Source organism: Apodemus sylvaticus, chromosome 9 (assembly GCF_947179515.1).
Source record: "Apodemus sylvaticus chromosome 9, mApoSyl1.1, whole genome shotgun sequence".
Taxonomy (NCBI): domain Eukaryota; kingdom Metazoa; phylum Chordata; class Mammalia; order Rodentia; family Muridae; genus Apodemus; species Apodemus sylvaticus.
In genome coordinates, this window is record NC_067480.1 from 108,243,388 (window position 1) to 108,267,765 (window position 24,378).

The window sequence follows — 24,378 nt, forward strand, 5'->3', positions numbered from 1 at the left end:
GCTCTAACCTTTATTTGACCAGTTAAAATGGGGGAAAGGATCACAGGAGATCACCTGAGGACTGATTCACTGTTCTTAGCTGGGGGCGGTTGGGGACGGGGCAGCCCCTGGCAGAATTAACATCAGAATAAAAAAGCTTTAAACCCGTGGTGCCTGTCCAATAGCAATGCCTGCCACAGGAACACTGACTTGAAACATCGATGTGTTATAATTTGATATTTTGCAATTCCTTTTCCCTTGTGAATTTTTATTTTATGTATGTGAATATGTTCATGTGGATGTGTGCAGCATATGCCCATGGAAACTAGAAGAGAAGATTGGATTCCTCTAGAGATGGGATCGTAAGTGGATATAAGCTGCCTCCTGTGAGTGCTGAGAACCGAACGCATGTCATTTGGAAAAGCAATAAACACTCTAAGTGCTGAGCTGTCTCTCTTGCCCCACGGGTTACAATTCCATAGGGTTGGACCTGAGGGGTGTAGAATGCCTGGGTGAACACAAAAGTAGGGACTCTGGAGGCAAGATCTTATTAATATTTATGATTCCATCTTGATTGACTCTCTCCCTAGGAATAAAAAGGTGTTCTTATTTAGAGAAGGGTAAATATAAGTTGGTTTTGGAAAATTTTTCTCATTTGACAAACCGTCTCATGATGACTAGGCTGTGTGTTTAAAATACACGGTACAGGTAATTCTACTGTCATTAAAAAGCACCCCTAGACAAACACACACACACACACACACACCACCACCACCACCACCCCCAACAACAACAACAACAACAACAACAACAACAACAAAAGCCTTTGTTCTAGATGCCCCTATACCATTTTCCACTATCATCTGTAAAAGCCAGTTCATCTCCCAAAGCTTAATTCAAAAGCCACCTCTTCTATGGAAGCCTTTTAAAAAATAAATAAGATAATAATAAAAATTAAGAGAAATTGTCCATGTATTACCCACCCCAGTTCCAAGTATGGGAGTAGTCTTTTCTGACTCTCTAGAGCAGAAAACTTCCTTCTGTATTTATGTTCTCGTCCAACTCTAAAACCAGAGAAGGAAAGCCCAACCATGTCTTACCCAGCTCATCCCTACAGCAGCCACTAGAAGGTGTCACACTGTAGAGACGACCAATAAAGACGCATGAACTGAATAAACAAAAGCAACAGCGGGTCTGTCAGGAGAGGTGGCCATCACTTTAGAGATCCTGATACGTGTAGCAGTCGGGTCAAAAATGACTGGACCCCTAGAGAAAGAGCAGACTGGAAGCAAAGGGAGACGCTGCTCCCTGGGATGACTGCCTCGGCTAAGGACTCAGGTCTGCAGAAGCTGCAGTGTAGGAAGAGCCCCTTCACTGCATCTCTGACCTTCTTATGAGCATCCATCTCCATTTTAAGGGACAGCTGAGATGAACAGGCATTTATCTGATCCTTCCTGCCCAAAAACAAGCATCTGTGCTTCAGGATGGGCTTGAGAGGCGGGCAGGAGACGGGCCCAGGGGCTCCTACCAACTGATTGGATCACACTGGCCACACTTTGGTTTCATAGTCTGTAGTGGTGTGAGACTCATTCTCCTGCATGTACAAGAAGCACACTCAGGTTCAAAGCCACAGTCAAAACTAATATTTGATTAGGATTCAACGTCTACCAATTAGAAAAAGTTGTTCTGTTATCAAAATAAAAGTCTCTGACTATCAATCTGTACCTCCTCTCCTCAAAGATGGGCGCTTTTTATTTTCTATGATGAAACAGATGTGTTCAGTGTTCTTTATTTAAAGTTTATATCTCCTTTCATAAGATAATTAACAGGTACCACTCCTAATTTATGGCGTTTGGTTTTCAGATTTTTTTAAAAAAAATCAATACCATTTAAGAAGGTTCTGACCTCTTTTAATATTTTGACACAACCTTAACTTGCAGATGTCAGGGTCTTGCTTGGTAACTCCTGTAAAGCCACTCTTCACCATCTGGAAGACATCTGCAGGGCTCTAGAGAATGCATAGCCCTAATATCAGGAAAGTGGACCCTGAAGCTAATTCTTCATCAAGTCAGGGCTGTGTAAACTCGGACTAGGTACCTTATCACCCAGTCTCAATTTTCCTCTCTGTAAAAATCAGACCAACAACAGTCTGTACAAAGTAAGTTTCTTGTTGGGGAATAAGTGAGCTAGGACATAGAATGGTCATGCCTCTGACAAGTATATAGCAAATATTAGGCTTAAAATATCTGCTCTCATTTTTTTGGTCTTGGCTCAGTTACCTAACAGTTTAAAGCTCCTATTTTCTTATCTATAAAATGAGAGTACTCTCACTTATTTTTGAGATGTTTTCAGATTCAAACAAGAAGATAACAGATACGGAAAGATCAGACCCAGAAAGTAATCAAGTATGTCAGGCATGAGGGGCCCATGCCTGGTACCCCAGAACTAAGTAGATGAGGCAGGAGGATTACCTTGAGTGTGAGACTTGCACACCAAGACTTTCTTTAAAAAAAAAAATGAGCTGGAGAAAGAGGAGACAGAGACAGAGACTACATGTTTTTGATCATGCATGAGCTTAAAACTAAGCAGTAAACATAAAAGTCTTTAATAAATCCTAAAATTGAGTTAGAAATGTCATGCAAAAATTGGTCCATAACTAAGAGAGTGCCTGACATATTTGAAATGCAAACCCAAGTAGTTTGCTTTATCTTTAACTTTACTGAAAAATAACCTTTTGTAATGTAAATTCTATATCTACAAAATAAGAAACCTTCTCTAAAGCAAAACTGTTCTACTGTACTGTAATCAAGAAATCTAACATGCTTTCTTAAGCCAAGAAACTATATATTGCTTACAAATCTGATTGAGTATAAATGGCTTTTTAAAAAAATGCTTTCCAGCTGTGCTGGTGCAATGTCTTCAATGCACTAGTGACGCAGAAGTAAAGTCTATGTGGTCTGAGGCCAGCTCAGTCTACAAAGCAAGTTTCAGGACAGCCCAGACTATGTTGAGAGATATGATCTCATAAATAAACAAACAAATAAATAAATAAATCTGATATCTATTCATTTAAAGATAGGCATTCTTTGACAGTATTCAAGATAATTTACTGGGAACTGAAGACACAGCTTGAGCCCTTGCCACAAAGGTCCACACATTACCTTTGATAGTCTCAAAATACAACTTATAAAAACCACACCGGAGTTCAATTTGAAGCAGAAAATGGATAAGCAGCAGAAAAATGTGTCCAGAAAGTGAGTTCTTCCCTTTGACTACAAGCCTGCCTAGATCTTAAAAAGCAAAAGTCATTTTTAAAATACAGTTGTTATCTGGGAAGCTATTGAGTGTGTGCCAGAAACCAGCATTTCAAAAGGTAAACCCGTAAAATAATAGGTATCTGTAAATGAAAGGCTGAAATAACCCCAGGAACAGCAACACAGTAATTAGCAACTTTTATAGAGTAATAACATGTTCCATATTCTCTCTACACTAGCTCTTTGAAGTTGCCAGTGTAATATATATAAGTTTTATTACATTGGAGCCCATCCTTGTGTGTTTTATAGGCGCTAGCATTATGCAGAGCAAGCTGTAGTCACCGTCAGATCTTCTATAAGAAACTGCTCGATAATTGGTGAGCTCTGTGTCTAGTTGATTTTGTTACACCTGTCTTTAGGAAAATAAAAGTTACTCTGAGCCTAAGTCACTGCAGAGATCCACATGTCCACATGCCGTCGATGTGTGAGCCGTAAATCATAAAGCAGTTGAGCTTTAAAATTGTGCGTCGCATATTCATGTGCACACCACTTGCAGTTTTAGACACATGTGAACTCTTTACTGAATTAAAAAGAAGGGAAACGCTCAACTCTACAATCAGCGATTACCAGAGGCAGAACAGAGAGCAGTTAATATGCTTGTTCCAGCAGATGTTCATCCCCGTAAATATTAAACATAACACAAGTTCCTCCAGGAATATACAAGCAGTAATTTTACCACCTGAATAGGGCTGGTTGGAAACATTGAAGGGGTGGGGGCAATGTGTAGGATGCTGAAGCAGCCAATAGGCTTTTTCAGACAACTGCAACTGGAATTAAATTGCATCTACCTGTGATTTACCTACAGAAGCTCTCCCTAATTCGAGAATAGCGAGAACTGGAACCCCAAGTGCATTCCAGGCTGCCAGCTTTGAGCTTGACAAAAAGAGTGAGGAGTTCCGCCATGGGGATGTGTGAAGGAAGGGTGCAAAGGAACTGTGAGCCTCCGGGAAATTAGTCTCCCTGGGCCAAGGCCTCTGGAATTCGGGCACCAAGACACACTGGCCTCCTGCCCCGGGTGGAGTAGGAGTGAGGCAGGACAGAAGAAGGATGCAGGCTCCAGGCTTGAGCAGGAGCTTGAGAGAGAGCATCCTCTCCGGGTACTTCATAGAGGTACCAACTCTAGGGGGTCACAGAGGTGGTGAGCCTGAGGCTCTTCGGGAACTGGAAGGGAGCGCAGTCCGAAGGAAGGGAGCTGAGAGGGCCTGCGAGATGAGGGGTGGGTTCTCAGGCATCAGTGACACGTTCTAAAAATCGGCTCTTTCCCCCTCTGCCGCTGCGCTCCTCCTGTGGCAGCCAGAGCCCGGCCCCTTGAGCAGGCAGCACCGCCGGGAGGGGACGGGACCGAAGACCAACGAATTCACGGGGAGGCGGCCGAGCATCCAGCCCGCCAAGGCTGGAAGGAGCCGGCCAGCGAGGCGGGTGTCCCCGAGCCACCCCACCCCCACGGCGGCCGGGCACCCGGCGTCCCGGCCCAGGTGAGGGCAGGCGGGGCCAGCGCGGCTCCCCGAGCCGCCAGCACCGGGACTCACCACAGCGACTCGAGGTCCCATTCCTGGAGCAGGGCTAAGTCGAAGCTGTCCATGGTGGGAGGTGTCAGCGCCGCCGCCGAGTCCGCCGCCGCCGTGTCCACCGCCGCCGCTGTGTCCGCCGCCGCCGCTGCCGAGCCTCGGGCCGCCCGCGCGCTGCAACGAGAGGCGCCCGCTAAGGTGCATCCCGGCCGCGCCCGAGCCGCCGCCGCCCGCCTGCCCGCCAGCCACCCTCCCCTGGCTCGCAGCGCCCGGCACCCCCGCGGCCCCCGCCTCCCGGGCCCGCCCGGCGCACTCACCCGCTCGCCGGCTCGCGCGCAGCCACACTCGCCGAGAGCCGCGAGCTCGCTCGCCGCGCCGTGCCGCGCCGCGCCGCCGCCCCCTCCCGGCCTGCGCCCGCCCCTCCGCCCCTCCCTCGCGGCCGCCCGGCCCGCTGCAGCCGCCGGCGCGGTGCTCTGCGCCCGCCCGCTCGCCCGCCCGCCTCTTTCTCCTCCGGGAGGCTCGTGTGCGCGGGCGAGGCCGAGGCGCGCGCGCGCGTCCTGAGCCCCGCGCCGCGCCCGCCCCGCGCGCCCCTGCGCTCCCCGCGCTCCCCGTGCGGCTGCTCGGGGTCCCGCGCCCTTTCTCGGGCCGGGCGGCCGGCTCGCCCTCCTCACCCGCGCCCCTCGATCTCTCCAGACCCTCGGTGGCCCTGAGGGTTGCGGGGGACGTCCTGCGAGCCGGAGGGAGCGGCACAGAGGCGCCGAGGTTAAGGGGATGCTGTGCCGAGCCGAGGCCGGCCTGCAGCAGAGCAGCCCCCTGTCTCTCGCCCTCGCCCCATGTCCAGCAGGGACTTTCTGGTCCTCGGCAAATTAAGCGGAACCCGCAGGGCGCTGTGGCGGGAGGTGTGCACGCTTGCAGACCTGGGGTGGGTGCTAGGAAGGAAAAACCCTGGGCGCCCCAGGCGCAGTGAGAGTTAACTGTGCAGCCCACGGCAGCGCCGAAAACAAATCGTTTCAAATATCTGGAGCCAGTAACTTAAGTGAAATAAAGAGGAGGCGGGAAGGAAGCTTCTTCCAAGACCTGCTCTCAGCTGCAGTTTAGCCTGGGGGCTGGAAGGACGAGGGGTATCCCACTACCTCTCTGCTGCCCGGTCCCTGGAAAGCAGCTTCCTTTCTTTTTATTTCATACTGGAAAGGCCTCTGGGTTTCCACTACAAACTTCCCGCCGCCTCCTCTCCTGTCTGGAGAGTGGCAGATTGTCAGCTGGAAAGATGATAGAGTACCACTGTGGCTTGTGAAAAAATAAAGCCCTTGCTGTTATTACTCCCTTGGTTTGAAAGACTGCTCCCCCCTCGCTCATTATTATATACACGTTGAGAGTGGGGACTGGAGATGTGGAGCAGGTCTATAGTTCCATCTCTGCGCTTCTGTCCTAAAAATTGAGGATCCCATGCTGACCCAGGGGTGTTGCATGGGGCTCCCTTCTCCCATGCTCTTGGCCACAGTTCCTAGATCCTTGTTCAGGATTCCCCAGGATTCCTGGAGAGAGCAGCACCGAGCAAGCTCACCACTTACACCAGACCCCGCATGCCCTAAGGGGAGGCCTTCGCAGTGAGTGCATCGGCCTTTGTTCCTTTTTCTAGACAAGAAGAGCCACCATGTGGGGCCGCCAAAAATGTAGCCCCTTTGATAAAAATCAACCTAGAAGCATGCCTTTTTTTTTTTTTCATTTCATCCACCTCTGAAGGAGAACTAAGGAAGTTCTGGGTGCAGGTAGACCACCCAAAAGCCAACTAGAGTTCTATGCTCTCAGAAACAGGACTGCAAAGCTCTCGTGGGAGAGGGGGGGGGCATCCTTTTCTTTTCCCAGCTTTGGAATAGTTCCCTATTAGCATCCATAACTAATGTGAAAATATCAATCTCTAAGTGAAGGCAGAGTCTGCATCAAATCAGTTGTAGAATCCGATTGGTTATTTTTACAAACTAACTACTTCTCTGCTTGAGACACCACCCGGCCCTGTTAGTTGAAGGCTACAAAAGAACAAAGGAAATATGGACAAAGTACAGGTGTGAAGAGCTGGGGTCCAAAATCTTGGTCTACAATGTATCTGGAGAGAAGGAGGGGAAGCCAGCCTTACAGATACTTACTTAGCATAAACCCTCTTTGAAATGTTTGCTCTGGCAAAAGTGAGCTATAGACATCACATGGAGACAGCCTTCCCAGGAACAAAGGCTGGGGGTGGAGGGTGGAGGAGAGAGACAGGGGAACTGCCCCTGCCTGGAAGAACTGCAAGTTCCAAAGCCTGAACAAGAAATGTGTCCTGTTCCTTGGGCTCCTGGCTGCAGCTGGGAGTCTTCTCCAGAAAGGAGACCTCCCGCCCCTCCCAGGGATCTGGCTCCCCTTCCCGTCCCTTCCCACCACATCTGTTTATACAAAAGAGACTGCTGAAGAACAAACAGAACCGTGCTTACTGCGGGTCCCATGCTGAGATTGAGGCTCGGACACAGAGTCAAGCCTCCTCCTCTTACTGGCTGAAGATAAATGAGTCCCAGAAAAGGAAAAAGAGCAAGGGGGTTTAGTCCTGGGGAGGGAAGGTTATTTGTGAAAGGTCTCTCTAAAAGAACTATGAAGTAAGGGACAGATGTATATTTGAATGTCAACTCTGGGTCTCCACGTACATTTAAGTGTACTTGAGCCCGAAGTAATTTCACTGTGGGTATTTTTTGTTTAATGTTTCTTCACAAATAATGTATTTTCTGTTTGGGACTTTAACTCAAGGACGGATGCATTAGTATTTTTTTTTTTCCTGGTGGATGTTTCTGTGAATAGAGCCCACTTGGAGAGTGAGGGCTTTGGAAGAAACCCAAAATGTTGTTTTAGATACTGTCTTTGCCTAAGCTGTGATGGAAATAAATTGAAAATGAATAGGTTTCACTGGTGAAATGTAAAGGAGTTAATGAGACTCTTCATTCGAAGAACTTATTATTTGTATTTTATATTTTAACTTGTTAACTTATATTTTAAATTTTATGGCTGTTCCCATTATAGAGTCATTGGTGTATGAACCGAATCTAGCACTGAGACAAGTCAAAATTTAAACCTTAGTAAGAAGAAATAAGGAGGAAGAAGAAGAGGAGGAAGAGGAAGAGGAGACTGACAGAGGGAAGGAGAGGGGAAGGGAGAGAGAAGGAGAGTTTCTGGTTCTCTCTAGAATTAGAAAGGGGGTTGGTTTGTTGAGTTTTTGTTGTGCTCAACTTTTGGTTTTGGTGACTTTTTGTTTTGTTTGGGTGATGGGGGTAGTTTGTTTTTTGCTAGGTTTTGTTTTGTTTTTGTAAAGGAACAAGAGATTGCCTAGGTAGATAGATAGATAGACAGGCCAACAGACAGATAGATGTGAGAGAGAGGGAGAGAGAGAGAGAGAGAGAGACAGACAGACAGGCAAGAGAGAGAGAGAGAGAGAGAGAGAGAGAGAGAGAGAGGCGCAAGAGAGGATGTTTCCCAATGAAGCAGCAGCTTCTCAACCCCGGAAAGGCCTGAGGGGCTTTTCTCCTGAGGAAGAAGCAACTTGTGCTACGGAGAGCTGAATGGGACCACCGCCACTGAGGAGAGGGCCACTGAGGACTGCAGCTAAAGCAGGGCTGCCTGGCCTCCCTGGTATCCTGGTATCCTGCTTGTCTGGTTTGTGCTAAATCACAAAATGGAGGGAGTAAAGAAATGGATACTACTTAACAGGAGGGTATGCACATGTGCTCTTGGCAAGCGCTTCATCCTCACTGCGTTCTCCTGGAAGGGGGAGCCTCTTGTGGGCACCACAGCATCTCCCATCTCCCCAAACTAATTCTCAGGACAAGCTGGAACTCAGAGGTAGCTTTGGGGAAACAGTAGAATTTCTCTCCCTCCCCTTCCCCTTCCCCTCCCCCTCTCCCCAATCTCCTCCCTTCCCCCTCCCCCTCTCCCTCTCCCTCTCTCTCCTGCCATTCTCTAGAAAAGAGCTAGTTCTGTGGATGACCTGCCTGGAAGCTCTCTCAACCCCTCCTCCCCCTTCTCTACCATCTTTTCTTACAACACCTTTCTTTCCAGCTCCAGGGAGGCTGCAGACACCGCACTCAGTCAGCTTCTCCTTCCAGAGGCTTCCAGGGTGTTTGAAACTGTATCTAGGATTTGCCAAAGGCCTCAAGGCTTTTTGCTTGCAAATTAGATGTTAATATGTCAAGCCCCAGGACAGCATGGATTTTCAAATCTACCCAGGGTCTCCAGTGCCTTTCCCTCACTCCTCCCAGGTAGCACGGGGTGGATCTGGCCTGGGCTCCAAGGTACCTTTCCTGTTTTTTCCCCCTCATTCTCCAGGTCTTGAGCAGATGGTGCGGTTGTGCTGGCTGTCATCACTCCTCCTATGTCTCCATGGAAACATGGGGCAGAGGGACCATCTCTGCCTTGGGCTCCCTGACAGTATCCTCTGGCTGAGGACTTCACTAAGGCCCCTCCTCCTTCCTTGCCTGCTGTCCAGAGCTTTGCAGAACATTCTGGGCCACAGGCAGCTAGAGCCATCTCAGTGACCCTCTGAGGACATGCTCCCTGCAAAGGGTTGTACATTGACTAGAGGGGGGGAGGGGAAGCCAATATCTCAGTCAGGTGGCTGAAGCGTATTTGGGAGGGCAACAAATATGGATAATCTGTCCCCTCAGCCACCTTCCACAATGGCTGAGAATGGCCCCAAATGTCAAATGCGGTGCTTCTAAGGTTCTCTGTGTTGTCTGGCGGCAGATATTTATTGAGTGTGAGTGAATGGTTGAGGTTTTACACTGTACGCACAGTACACCACCTGGAAATGCGCATTCCATTTTTGTTTTTTAACAAAACCAGGTTTTCCCTGAGGAATGCACTTTCTTCAAAGTTTCCAACATCCTCCTGGCTACATAATTCATTTATATAGCCACGAAGACATTAATTAGATTCAGAAGTCCACGGAAAGAGCAGAGCTAGGTAAGGTCAGAGGGCAAGCAGGGCAAAGAAAAGAGAGGGGGAAATGACCCTTGGGAGAGGGTGAGGAAGTGGAGGGAAATTTTTCATGCCTTTCAAGTATCAAACAAGACAAAGACAATTTCAAAACGTGGTCAACTACCATAACACTTTTTAGAGAATTAAAGCATTGCCAAATGTAAAGAGTCTGTTTTAAAAAAAAAAAAAAAAAAAAAAAGCAGAAGTTGATTTGCATGATAATTTTATGCATATGCACTTTTGGTGTTATTGTTTTTCAGACCGCCGATGCAAAGATTGGGGGTGGGGAAGGGAGTGCAGCTCGTCATTTTTTTTTTTTTAAGAAAAACCAAAGTGGTCACTCCTACTGTGGAAATGGAAAAGACCATCTTGTCATGGACATGAACAGCCGAGTATCTCATCTCCACATATCTCACGTCACACTGACTTGTTGGCAGATGAATCCACCATTTCTTGATATGAGAAGAGCAAGAACCACCCAGGCTAAACCACAACATTCCCACTGGCTCCTGGGCATGCCTTTTCAAGATGCGCACTGGCCAACTTTTTGAGACTGCAAGTACCCTGAACCTACTTGGAGTCGTGGATAAAGAGCCCTACAAAAGCAGGTAGGACTCTCTCTCCACTGTCTCCACTTCTACGTAACAGCCCCATCTCATGCTCCCCAAAGCACAGAAGGTAGGTTGCCATGGTTTTCCTCTGCGAGCAAGTACACTAAGGAACAGATAAGTGTCACTAACCAAAGCACGGCAGATTGGGGATCAGATCTGGTAGCCACAACACCATATGCCACCCTGTAGCTTTCGCCTTAATTATATAGTGTCGTCGGAGCATCCCCTGCTCACAGGTGCTTAAATAACGAATGCAATGCGGACCCAGGCAGAAGCCCTCTCCCCAGCTTTGCATTTCTCCTCTTTGCTAACTCTGCCTCAGAGATTTGCCATAACGGAGCACGCCCTCCCTGGGCTTAGGAGTTTTCCTCCACAGCGAGAATGCATTGGATGTTCTTTGTCTCTACTCAGTTTTTGTCTTCGATGGTTCAAAAATATGAGTGTTCTGGTTTTGGTTGTTCTCCCAGAGTGCTGCCAGACAGGACTCCCTGACATATGTCAGGAAAGCCATAAACTTCTTATTTAAAGCTAAGACCTCCTGTTGGCCTATAACCACTCTCAAGGTGTTGTTTTGCTCTAAGCAGGACTGCAATGCTGGTGCTGGTGCCGCCCTGTTGAGAGTTAACAGACAGCAAGAACAACATGTCCAGGAGGAAGTGGCTCAGCTCCCATCTAGCAGGGCATTATGGGAGAAAAGTCACAACATGACTGAGTGTAGTAAGTTTTTTTTTTCTCCTGGAACAAGAGACATGCTAGCCTAAGTGTGGTGGTCCTCAGGCGGCCTCCAGACAACACTGACAGCTTCCAGCTTCAAACCAGAGATCTTTCAAATTGTATTTTGGGGATATCAGTAGAGAAAAGGACAGCACTATAAGGCTCTCATAAACTTCAAATTAAGGCGTCCCCCATAGCTGAGAGTCCATAGTAGTGGGCTCCAAGTCCAGAAACAGAGCGAAACCTAGCCCTTAAAAGGCAGAGACAAAGAAACACGGCACCCTATGCCCATTGCCTGTCCAGTATCTATCTACCCTCCTGCTTAACAACAGAATTTAAGCCCGGTTTAGAGAATTAATAAGCTTGGCTGGATTTATATATAGTCGGAGAGAGTTAAATCAGTTTATTTCCAGGCTTTCTTGATGAGAACGGGACATGTGACACAATCCTGGCCAATGAGACACAGTTTATGCTAGCTACAGTTTCTCCAAACGTTCTTGTACCTGGAATGGACACTACCCTTTCCTCTAGGTCACTTCCTTCTTCCTGTCCAGAATTCAGTTTGAGACCTGAGAAGGAACAGCTGCTGTGGACCGTGAGAGCCAAAGCAGATACTCGTGTTGGCCCGTCAGAAGTTTAAAGGATGGCCAGATCCACGTGTCTGTCTTCTTACATGTGTCCATGTGTCCCTCCATTGGGCTGCCTGCCTCCCTGTATCTGTATCTTCAAAGCATAGTGAAGTCCTATTTGGCTGCCTCACTCAGACTAAGATTTATTATCGTAACTAACTGGCTAGAGAAGTCAGACCCCTTGAATGTACCCTGCACATAGATAGTACTGCATAGTCAGGTCTACCAAGTGTCTCAGCTCTATGACCCAGCAGGAGCAGCTGTGCAAAAGAACCATCGTGCCTTACAAGAGACTACGATGGCTTCCTTAAATATAACCATGCCTTCTGGGCTCATTCCAGTTGTAAGAATGTCAATTAATAAGAAACTCATGCCCCTTTGTCTGCAGACTGATTAATCTGGCTCCAGTATTTGTGGAATATTCCATATTATTAGCTGTTCTTTATTTCCACATTATTTATTAACCAGGTTAAGTTATTGTTACATCCTCACAAGGACACTAAAAGATGGCAGTCATGGAAAACAGTGAAGGAATAATAATAGTCAGGCTTTCTTGTGTTCCAGCCGCATTCACAAAAATGTGCACGCTTCAGACGTTGTCATTGTTTCTACCAATAAACTAATTACCGCTGTATGAAGCTCGTTTACTTCAGAAGGAGTTTAGAAAAACAGCTAATTAAGTACAGTATTTTGAAATTTAAACTGCATTATAGGGTTAGAACCCTTTAATGAAATTGCAGAAGCTTATGAGGGAAAGCGGGCCCACTGCCGCTCTCTGTAGCTGGTAGCTGGCCTCCTCCATGAGTGGCAGCTCCTCCTCCACATCAATGCTGCAAACATTTTCTAACCATATGAGGGCTGCCTCTCTCGGAAGGCCCCTCGCCCCATTTCTAAAGCACTCCAGCCTGACCAGGACCACACTTTTCCTTGTGTTTATGGGCCATACATTGATCTCCCTGTATCTTCCTAGAACATCATTAGACTCCAGTAAGCACTTCAGCTTAGCATCCAGTCTCCCTGGAGTCCTTCTGCCAATCCTCCACACACTGAGTCGATTGGTTCCTATGATGTACTCAGGACGCTAGCGGAGAGAAGTCCCCCAGGATGTCACACAAAAAAACAGAACTGCACTTAGGAATGAGAGAATCCCCAACTTCTCACTTTCTTGGAAGAAGAGAGCTTCAGTCAGCAGCTGGAGCTTGACCTCAGGAGGAAAATGCTCACAACAGGATAGGGAGGCAGGAAACTACCGAGGGGCGAGATACCTGTGCCCATGACGGTCCCACGAGAGGAGCAGCACAATAGGAAGTAGAAAGCAAGACGGAGATTGTGGGAAGACGTTGTTCCATGTTAAAGAGCATCTGCAGAAGCCACAAAAGCAGGGTTTCCCAGGACAGACCCAGTGACCTTTCAGAACACCACCTCTTTCTCTGAAGCTTGTTACAATTCTCTCTGCCTGGCTCAGAGTGTCACAATTTTATGAAATTAGTATTGTTGCCTGTCACTCTCTAGGTGTCATTATTAGGTTCATGGTATCATAAAGGAAATCTCATCTCCTTGGACCTGGGAGAATCCCAGGTGAGATCCACAAGCTGTGGCCCCTGGAGGAATGCAGCCTCTCAGTGAGAGCTGTGTTTACAGCAGTGCTTTCCCCAGCACGGGGCATGGGGTTGGACCCCAGGGGAATGCTGAGTGACCACATGAGTCATTTCAGAGATTGATTTGCCAAACAATCGTCGAGAGTCTAGTGTGTGTTAAGTGATAGATTTAGAAAGGCGAGAAGATGCTCAAAGTTTAAAAAAAAAAAACAGGAGAGAAAAAACAAACCCCTTCAGTCAGAAGGAGTGTGACCATACATCGTTATTCATTTACCCATCCTTGAATTTAGCAAATGTTTACGGAGCCAGAGAAGCAGCATGAAGCTGACCACCATAAGTAGGGCAGGTATGTTCTCACCAAGGACTCAAGGTGTAGTTATGTTATATGTTATAACGCATTCCGACTATGAAGAGGGAATCTATATACAAAGAATAGCTAATTTGTATCCAAATCAAGAACTAAGGGAGGGGGAGTTAAAGTGTAGAACCAGTCAGAGGCATGGCGTACTGCAGTGTGGATCTGTCCGCTAGGCAGAGGTGCGTCTTTAGTGCCATAGGAGAAAGAATAGGTGGGTGGCCACTGGAGACCTCTTCTGGGGAGTTTTAATATCAAAGTTAACATCCGTGTTGATCTAATGGAACAAAAGCCAAAGCGAACAGGGCCTCATATAACCACAGCAGAGTGTCCCAGGCAGGAGGAAAAGCACATGACAGTCATGAGAGACCAGAAAGAAGCATACCGTGTACCCCCAAACATAGAAGGCTTTATGTGATCAGAACATCGCCTGGGGGTGTGGGAAGGGGACGAATGTTGGTATATCACAGTGCCGCATCACAGAAAGTAAGGGAGAAGAAATAGCTCCGAGACTAGACAAGACACAGGAGCCAGGTGGTAGAAACTTTTCTTTTTGGTGTTGCAAAATGTTGCAAGTGAACAGCAAACAAACATCAGAGATTCTACAGCACAGCCCTGCCAAAGCCTTGGAGACAACAGAGAGTTGAAAGAGGTTTGGCTTCTGAGAAACCGGAGAAAGTGTTTGCCTGGCATTAGAAAAGGGGCGGTTGTGTTTAGGGCTTTGTTTCAAGTTGTAAAATCAAGAAAGTCTGCAAATCCCTTCCTTTAGGCTCAAGGCTGGCCATCTCATTAACATAGCCTACAGCAAAAATAAAAATATACAGAGCCTGGCTCATAAATTAGGAGGAATGTTAAAATGGGGGCAGCACGCTTTAAACTAAGATAGGATCCTCCTGGGTATAACTGCCTAGATCTCATACCCAGGCAGCTACCCTGCACTCAGGTGCCCTGTGACATCTTCCTGCTCTTGCATCTCTTCACTGACAGAATGGGTAGGCATCGGCTCCTTGGACCCTGGTATCATGAGGACCCCCTGACAGCGCCGGGAGGTGGTGGCGCATGCCTTTTATCCCAGCACTTGGGAGGCAGAGGCAGGCGGATTTCTGAGTTAGAGGCCAGCCTGGTCTACAGAGTGAGTTCTAGGACAGCCAGGGCTACACCGAGAAACCCTGTCTCAAAAACAAACAAACAAACAAACAAACAAGACACCCTGACAGTGTACTAAGAGCACCATGCCAGCTCTCTAGCCTTGGGTTTATTCCACAATGAAAAATGATTTTAATTTTGATTATATTGTTAATAGACACTTAGAAAAGTACAAGTCATTAAAAAACAGGATATAATGAAGGGGATAGGTCCAAGTTTAAATACTCTCCATTTCCCCTCTCTTTCCAATGAAAAACCTCAAAAGCCACTTCATGGTTGTTAAAGAAGACGACGACAGCAATGCAGGTGGAGAAACTGAGGAAAGGGGAAATGGCTATATAGCATGAAAAGCATGAGTTGTTCAGACTGGGATGAGGAGGGACCAGGTAACACTGGAAAGGAGGAATAGGATTTGGAAGAAAGACAGAAACATTTACACGGGATGTAAGGGAGCCTTGTGATACAATACTGCTACATTTTACATCTTCCTAATGACTGACGAGGACAAGCTGGTGTCAGGCATGGTGTGAGTGGCATGTATGAGACTGAGTTAGATCCCGAGCACCACCAAACACATAAATAATAATAAATAAATAAAATATTACAATAGCATTACACATAAAGATTTAGGAAGCCATGTGTACAGTGTGTGTGTGTGTGTGTCTGTGTCTGTGTCTGCGTGTGTGTTTGTGTTGAGAATGGTGGCTTTCAAGTCTTTCTGCACATTAGAATTGTCTGCAGGACAAGTTTTCCAATGGCCTCTCCCACCCCAAGATGCTTACTTAATCTGTGAGAGCTGATTTGAGGAATTCTGCTTCCCTCCCCCGCTCCCCCCCAAGTCTCGGGAAAACAGAAGTGGTCGGGTGTTTTTAGCCTTCTGGCCCTCCTCTAAGGCCTTATCTTTGGTGACTGCTCCATTTTTACTGGTCTGTTGGGGACTGGTTCTAATGTTTTGAATTAATCAGGGGAATCAGCATGTCCAAACACTGGTGGTCCTTGTCCCCAATTGGCTTTTGATCAATCAATAAAAAGCCAAAGGCCAATGGCTGGGTGGAGAGAGAGGGGGGGGGGCAGAACTTTTAGATTTGCACAGGCTAGGAAATGTAAGAGAAGAAGGAGGAGGGGTCATCATGACGGGAAGAAGAAAGACCAAACCTAAAGGCCCACCAACATGTGAGAATCAGGGAACGTGGCCACATGGGCCATCCACTTGCCCAGTTGTGTTTTGGTAGCCGAGATGAAATATAGATTTTGAAGGGGAGTGTTTGCTGGCAGCAGGAAGAATAAGAACTGCCCAACCTTTGAGCTAACCAGGCATATTTAAAATTAACTGGCATGTTGCGTGTGTGGACAGAGCGGTATCAGTACACTGGTGTGTTTGTCTATATGCTTTTGGTCACTGTCACATCATAATGAGCTCCAATGGCTATAGAGGCATCGATGCTCACCTTGTTTATCTGTGGTTAAAGTCAAACCCCTACTTTTTGTTTACCACCGTTGTTTCAGAAGCTGCGCCTCAAGTTACAGACAGGCACACAAAAAAGGTCCATTTGCCTCTTAACTAAATTGCCCCAAGTGTATAGATTAGTTACTGGGAGTGCTGGGTCTTCTGGTATCTGAGCAGGGTATGCCTCTGCTTATTTGGGTTCTCTTTTATTTATATCTGAAACATTTAGTGATTTGTTGCAAAGATATTTGAATATCAGACTTTGTTCCCAGGAGTTTTGATCAAATTGACCTATTTATTCTGAGAATCTATCTATTTCTATCTGTCCGGTGGTAGGAAATGTTACCTGTGAATGTTAGATATTTTCTTTGGAAGACATATACCTTCATCATCATCATCATCATCATCATCATTAATTTTACTTACTAGCTGAAGACTCACATTTGAATGCAAATCGTGATGATGGCCACAAAATATATGGGGTTTCCAGTACCACATGTGGGAAATATTATTAATGAGTTATCAGTCAGGAAGGTCCTGGAGGACCCGCAAACAATGCATGCTTTTGCCTGCGTTGTTCTAGGTTAACTGCAAAACTAGATGATAACACCCCATTGCTGAAGATACCAACTTGGATGAGAAACCAAGGTATCGCTGAACCGGAAGCTTCCTTCATGCCAGTGAGTGCTGAACTTCCAGAAAGTGCTATGTAAGCTGCTAGGAGAAGCAAGGCATCAAATGGTCTTACCCAGCTGCGAAGCCTGTGACATCCAATAGTACAATAACAGCATGAGGCAAGATGTGCCCACTTATGCAATAGTGGCAAAACCGTTATGGGGATAATCAGTCATGCTCTGATTGGCTTTGGGGTCCACTCCACGAGAGCGCATCCAAACATGGGACTGTAAACCTGAAGGAAAGGTCATAGGCCTTGTAGGGAAACTTAATTCTTCTCTTTAACTAACTTGACGCAGCACTAAACTGTCTTCTATTTATGTATTTGTATCCACAGACATTCTGAGCTTTAATCAGAGAAGCTTCTCTTTTCTAATGAATTTGTGAATATGGAGGCTCATGACTATACAGGGTTCTGTACAGGGGAGTGTTCAGCACTAAGGAAGACAATTATACTCTCCACTCTAGAACCAGGGAAACATTTGGAATATGGGATAGAAAGAATGGAAGATCTGGAGGACAGGGAGAGGAGCCCTGAAATACCATCTCCTGAACAATACACAGTCATTGTAATAGCAGACTCTGCCATGGGTCTGTACAAGAAAGGCCCCTCAAGAGCCAGGAAGAATAAAGGGACTCAGGAACCACTTCCTGCTAAACTACTTCCTGTAGACAGACTCAGGAAAATGGAAGTCTCTGTCTTCAGTGTGCACATACAAGAACCCCCACGAGGCTCCAAAGGATAGTTTTAAAACAATAGTCACTTGGATGGTACCAGCTAAACTAAATGGGTGAAAAGCAATACAAATCAAAAGAACAGAAAACAGAAGCCATGAATCTGAGGAGACAGGAAGGAAGGAATATTGATAAAGGTCGGAAGGAAAGAAGAAACGGTGGGGAAATAAGGGAGCAGAATATATCACAGGCATGAATGAACCCAGAGAACTAAGTTAATAACATTATGAATGTGTATGGTTCTTTGGGGGAACTTTTATCTGATTAAGAAATTTCCCATTTATTGCTCCTTTGTTCAGTTTACACCTATTTACTTGCTTTATTGAAATCATGAACTGATGGTAAATTTTAAGAGAGAAAATTTTTATGTGGCTAGTTGAAAATATATGCTACATGACTTCATTTTTCTATTAGCGGTTAATGTAGTGTATGTCTTATTGATGAATAGCTTTCTTTTTCTTGTCCTCCTCCTCCTTCTTTGATCTACTTATTTTTCCTTTAAGCACATTTTTAAGATTTTTAAAATTTATGTATATGTGTGAATGTGTGCCTGCGTGAGTTCGTGTGTTTCATGTGCAGGTAACTGTAGAGGCCAGAGGAGAGTGCCAGGTCCTCTGGAACTGGAGTGACAGGAACATTATGAGCTGCCTGTGTGGGTGCTGGGATTCGAACCTAGGTCCTCGGCAAGTGCGTAGGCACTCTTAACTGATATTTTGCCTCTCCAGCCCCAAGGTACAGATTTGATATACATAATTTTTGTCACTATTTAGTTGAAAGTAAAACCATTTCTAATATCTATTGTGACTTTTTTGACAGATGAATCATTTATTTAATAGCATATTTTGTAATTTCCAAATATAGACTTTTCTAATTTTCCTATCGAAAATATCTCACAGTTCAATTGCATTTAATTAAAGAGTATGCCTCTATCTATCATTTTAATACTTTATAATGTGTTAAAACGTCTTACATATATTTAATTTTGTCAAATTTCCATGTGTGTTAAAAGTATATACATTTTGCTATTGTTGATAGGATTGTTCTTACCTGTTTATTAGTTATGTGTTCAGATTCTTTCAGAAGATTTTATATCTGCTGGGTCTATATTTCTTTGTTAACATTTCTCATTGCAATTAGTTTATTTTTTATTTTTTATTTTTTAAATTTCCTTTATATATTTGAAACCATGCTAGTAGAGGACTTATACTTCTATTTTTTTCCCTAGACCTTCCATATCCTTAGGTTAAGTATGCTCCTTATCAACAATAAGATTTGTAGATGCTTGCTTACTCTAAGGATACTTGCCTTTTAATTAAAGTATTTAACCTATTTATAATTAATGTAATTATAATTAATGTAATTTATTTACATTTTAAGTCTTTTTCTTACTAGGTGCTGTCTATTATTGGTTCTGTTCATTCTTTAATTTTTGGATTATCCTCATTTGAATTATTTTAATGTTTATATTATTTTATGCTTGTCCTTGATCAGCTTAAACTTGTGCATCTTTTATTATTCTCTTATTTGAAGTTGAGTTTAGTTAAAAGCTAAATTTGCAACTTTTAACCTCCTTCATGAAAATGTAAGATCTGTAGAATATTTATCACTCTCCTAATTTTTATACAGTTAATATGTGCATTTATTTGCCTTTATTCTAAAACACACACAAAAACATTGTTCTTTTAAGGAGTTAATTTACATTAACATTTTGCTTGCCTTGCAGCCATTCTTGTACTTATGAGCTTCTGGGATTTTGTTTGTTTATGAGCTTCTGGGTTTTTGTTTGTTTGTTTGTTCTGTTTGGTTGTGTTTTTGTTTGTTTGTTTACTGTTTGGGTACTATAAACATGGTAATCATGGATTTAATGGTTCCTTTTCCTTTATCTGGAACCACAGATGTCTATTTTTCCTATGTTGTTTCTACTACCAATCTCCTTAGCTCCTATGTCTGGTTATTTTTAGGGTGTGATTGGCAGTGTGTCTGCAAGAGTTTACAGTAATAATTTAAAGCCTACAGTGATGTTTTCTTTCTCCAAAGAGGATATCCAATTCTGCCAGGGGTCATTAGCAACTTGGTATTGTCTTTACACACTTTTACCAGCTTTTTTCTGTGTGTTGCATGTGAGAATAAACTACACCACTTCCCATCGTGAGTGTGTATTCTTTGAAATGCGCATTTATCCTAGAGTGCACTTTCAGGAGTCAGAGCTGAGTCATGGGGTGGAGGTGGGATCCTCATTTTTTCCTTAGCCTCAGAGCTCTAGGAAGCTCTGAAGAACAAGCACCAACCACCTGGACTGGGACTGGGGATTTTAAATATCAAATCACTTTCCTTGATCTCTTTTTGAAGTTGGTTCCGTGGCCCTTTACTCGACTTTTAGGTCCTCTTGGCCTTCATAAGCCAATTACTTAGAAATGACTCTTCAGTGCACTCAATATGTTAACACATACCATGAAAAGCAAGGTTTCTTTGGATGTGGGAAATGTGCTTTTCCTTAACAGGATGGCAGTGCACACCCTGTGTATCCACTGAGAGAATGGGAGACAAACCCACCAGGTGACTTTAGGTAATAGCTTCAACGTTCTCATTCTCCCTTCATTGTTAAAATTGAGCTAATGCGTATAGCTTTCTTGTTGGCAAATGAGTGTGATAATACTGCAAAGATATATCTAGCATAAGCGCCTACTTAATCACAACTACCCTTACTGTACTCCAGCCATTTAAATATTTGGTAATGCTTGCCAAAATAAACTTTCATAGGCTATGAACTTGGGTTGCTGGGAATTCCTGCATGGTATTGCTTCCAAGTCCTAGCAATGGTTAGGAGATCTCAGTGGACCCAATGGGAATGGCTCCTTGTCTTCTGGGGTCAATTACAAGCTCTAACTAAGGGAAAGTCTGGCTTTGTCTGCATGTAGCCTTGGAGCACAGGGACTGGCAGAGACTATGGTACTGTTACCTCTGAGGTTCAGTTTCTACAAACATGAATTGTTTTCAGGGGTTTTCATTAGCCTCCTTTTTACCCACAGTTAAGGCTTAGATGCAGAGTAAGAAAGGCCCCACCCTTAACCTCAAGGGCTCTGTTGTTAAGTTCTTCTTTAAGCCTCCTGGCCCCTGTTTTACACTCTCAGAGATCATTCACCCTTTAGGAGACCATTCCTGCCAATCCCTGCTGTTGGCTTTTAAAAGCAGGTCCATTTAAAGTCCGTGACTAGGCATCACCATTGACCTCATGCTGCTTAACTCCTAACCTGGTCTTGACCCCAGAAGTCAAAGCCCTTCGAAAAGTCAATAAAAGCAGCCAACAATCTTCTGTTGTTCTTGGCAGACTTTCCCAAACAATGACAGAGTTTAACAATAGTTAATTGTGGCTTAATAGTTGCTAACAAGCATCGGGTGCTAAGAAAGTGGCAGGTAATATAGCAGCCAAATGAGGTGGGCACTGCCATTAGCTCTGTTTTACAGGACAGCCACTGTGTTTTACAGGGGCAAATTATTTAACCTCAGGCCACAAACCAGCATCGGAGTTGCTGGCCACTCTATGGACTCTTCAGCAGAATGTTTGGTGTAGAAACTTAAACCCAGAAAGTATTGGAGGGTTCGGAAGGATGTTCCCACAAATTATTAGGTGGATTGCTAATAGCATAGCTCTGTTAGAGTGGAGTCCTTTTACTTCCGAAGACTCTCCTGATAAGGATAGGGTTGTAGGACTTAATTAAAACAGTGGTAACTATGAACACAGCCCACAGGCGCGGAATGAGAGGAGTCTGGCTTCAGATGATTATCATCTAGGTGATGATGTCTCACAAACAGTCCAAAGCAGGAAGCATCGTTAGATCTTGATAAGAAGCCTCCCAGAGAGTCACAACCTTGATAAAATAGAAAGCAGCAATCGTGAACATGTAAGTCTGTGAAGATTCACCTACTAGAGACAAGCAGGAGGCCAGAGGGGCGAAGATGATGGAAGTGCATTGTATCTGCATACAAAAACATTTTAATGGAACCCATTGTTTTGAACCAGTAACATGTATGCTAAAAAGAAAATAGTCTAGATACAGCTAGAGTATATATTCCCACAAGGTCACACACTGAGTATAATCACTAGGAAACTATGTAACAGACTTGACCCACTCCCTTGATGATTCCAACCCCAATTCAAGCCTTGATGGCAACCTTTGAGTCCTTCATGTATTCTAGATATTAATTTTCTGTTGGGTAGACAGCAACCATTTTCTCATTCTAGGGGCTGTCTCTTCCCTAATCAGCTTTTCAGTTCCCATGCAATCACATTTAGAGGTATAGAACTATGTGTGTGTGTGTGTGTATACACACACACACACATACATATATACAAATAATATGTATATATACATATATATGCGTGTGTTATATAATATATGTACATATACATGCATGTACATGCTTATATACACATATAAATGACATGTAAGCAGGGAATAGACTAAGAAAGGGAAGGAGGGGAGAATATGCAGGATGAATATGGTCAAAGCACATCACATACTTGAAATACATTTTCTTTATGAGACCTACCACTGTGCACAATGACTCCACACCATTAACAAATTTTAATTAAAAACTGCAGAAGCTGCAGAGATGGTTCAGTGGTTATGAGTTCTTCCTGCTCTTGCAGAGGTCCCCTGTTCACCTTCCCAGCACCCCTCGACATTCTCCCCTGTAGCTTCATTTCCAGGGTGTCTCCCACTTCTTCAAGTCTTCATGGGGATTGCACACAAGTGATACCCTTATACACATAAAAGAAAAAATAAGTAGGCCTATTTTAAAACTAAAAATGTCCAATGTGATGGCACATATCTTCAATCCCAGCACATGGGAGGTGAGGCGGGGCTGGGGGTGGGGCAGGGCAGATCCAGATCCAGATTTAGATCTCTTACTGATTAGACCTTGTCTCAAAAGAGTGGAGTGGGGAAGGGAGAGGGGGGGGGGGAGGAAAAAGAAGAAAAGGTGGAGGAGGAAGAAAAGAGAAAAGGAAAAGAAAGAAACGAAAACAAAAGGAAAGGAAAGGAAAGGAAAGGAAAGGAAAGGAAAGGAAAGGAAAGGAAAGGAAAGGAAAGGAAAGGAAAGATTTTAGGGCAGTTATTTTAAATGACCATAGAAGAGGGAGGGGGAATTCAGAGAACTGTAACAATGAGGTTGCCCAATCAAGTAGTAAAAACTAAAATATACGAGCCTGCCTTGGAACCATAGCGTCAGAGTTCTGGCCCAAGTGTGATTGAGTACAAGCCCTCTCTGAAGAGGAAACCAGAGTAGTTAGTTCTTCAGTGGGTTGACTTAATATTTCTCAAGATGTGATTTCTTTTCCTCAGTGAGCATTTCCTAAATTTTAAATTCCTTAGAGATTCTCAATCATATTATCAATGTAAGGCCCGAGAAGACTCAGCAGAGGAAACTACACAACTTCAGTTAGTTCAGAGTTTGTCAACCTCACATGACTTTACAGTGTTTACAGGGACATCTACGACCATTTCAGAAGTGTGGGAAGTAAAGAGTTAAGACACTACTATTTAATTCCTTAGATGATGACTAAATACTTTAAAAAAAAAAATAGGGGCGATTTTCTAATAAAATCATCATCTGTTATCTATGGTTCTTCAAAAGGTAGACCCATCTAGGGTAAATGAGGTTTCGTGGCCCATGTAAGGAGAAACCTCAGAATTAGGGAGAGCATGGCTGTCTTAACATTTACCAAAAAGTAGTTCCAAAATGTCTACCGATGACTGGGCCGATCCCAGGACCGGAAACTCTCCCTCTACAGCACTGAATTCTGTCTAGATGCCTCTGACTTTGAGCAAAATTTATTTATTGCGTCTTCCCAGGAAGTACAGTAATTCCCCAAGAGGGAACCACAAGACCATGGTTGTTTATACAGATGGAAAGGCACAGAGTTCAGGGTAAGAGATATAGCTAACTCATTAGCCAGTACTCCTCCTTTACCTGGGACTTACTGGCTTCTGCAGACTAAGGATATGTGTTTGTTGTTGACGTCTGCTTCGATTTTGGCTTTACCAGTCTAACCACTGAGCCAATTTTCCTACTGAAGCCACAGGATAAAACACACATAAGAATACAAGGTGATTGTAGGCCACCATGACCTCGCCCTAAAGCAGTTTCGTAGCAGGCGTGTCTCACCCGTCATCCTACCCAACTCTAAAGGAAAGGTTCTGCCAAACCATAGACCTACTAAGGGTACATGAAAAGCACATAAGGACTTGACTCTTCTCCCTTATTAGTTAATTTATTTATTTTCATGTGCATAGGTATTTTGCTTACATATATTGTCTGTTCACTAGATTCATGCCTGGCACCCATGACTGTTCTGGGACTGGAATTCCAGATGGTTGTGAACCGCCATGTGGTTGCTGGGCAAGAACAGCCCAGAAGGAATCAAAGAGACACAGAGCAGAAGGTAACGTTTAAAGCACTCAGATCAAATCCAGAGGAATTTAGGGAGAATGTCGTACCCTACAGGTTAGAAGCAAATGTAGTGGCCAACGAAAGCACAGACATGTTTTGGTGTGGAAAGTTTTAATTGAACGGATTAGGAAATAGCTAATAACAGATAGCTTTTCATATTCAGAGTGCAAGAAAAGAAAGACAACATGGAAAACTGTGGGGGATTTTAGAAAGTCCGTC

The 24,378-nt window shown here is 44.6% G+C and overlaps 1 protein-coding gene across 4 annotated transcripts in view; it reads right to left on the reverse strand.

The window, feature by feature from the left end:
• The window catches only part of Aff3 (ALF transcription elongation factor 3), a 498,796-nt gene that overhangs the window by 456,073 nt on the left and 18,345 nt on the right, over positions 1-24,378 (reverse strand). For all 4 annotated transcript variants that reach the window (XM_052193067.1, XM_052193068.1, XM_052193066.1 and 1 more), the window contains exon 2: positions 4,823-4,975. In XM_052193067.1, the coding sequence (XP_052049027.1) occupies positions 4,823-4,875 (53 nt within the window). In that variant the 5' untranslated portion in view covers positions 4,876-4,975. The remainder of the gene's footprint in view (positions 1-4,822; positions 4,976-24,378) is intronic.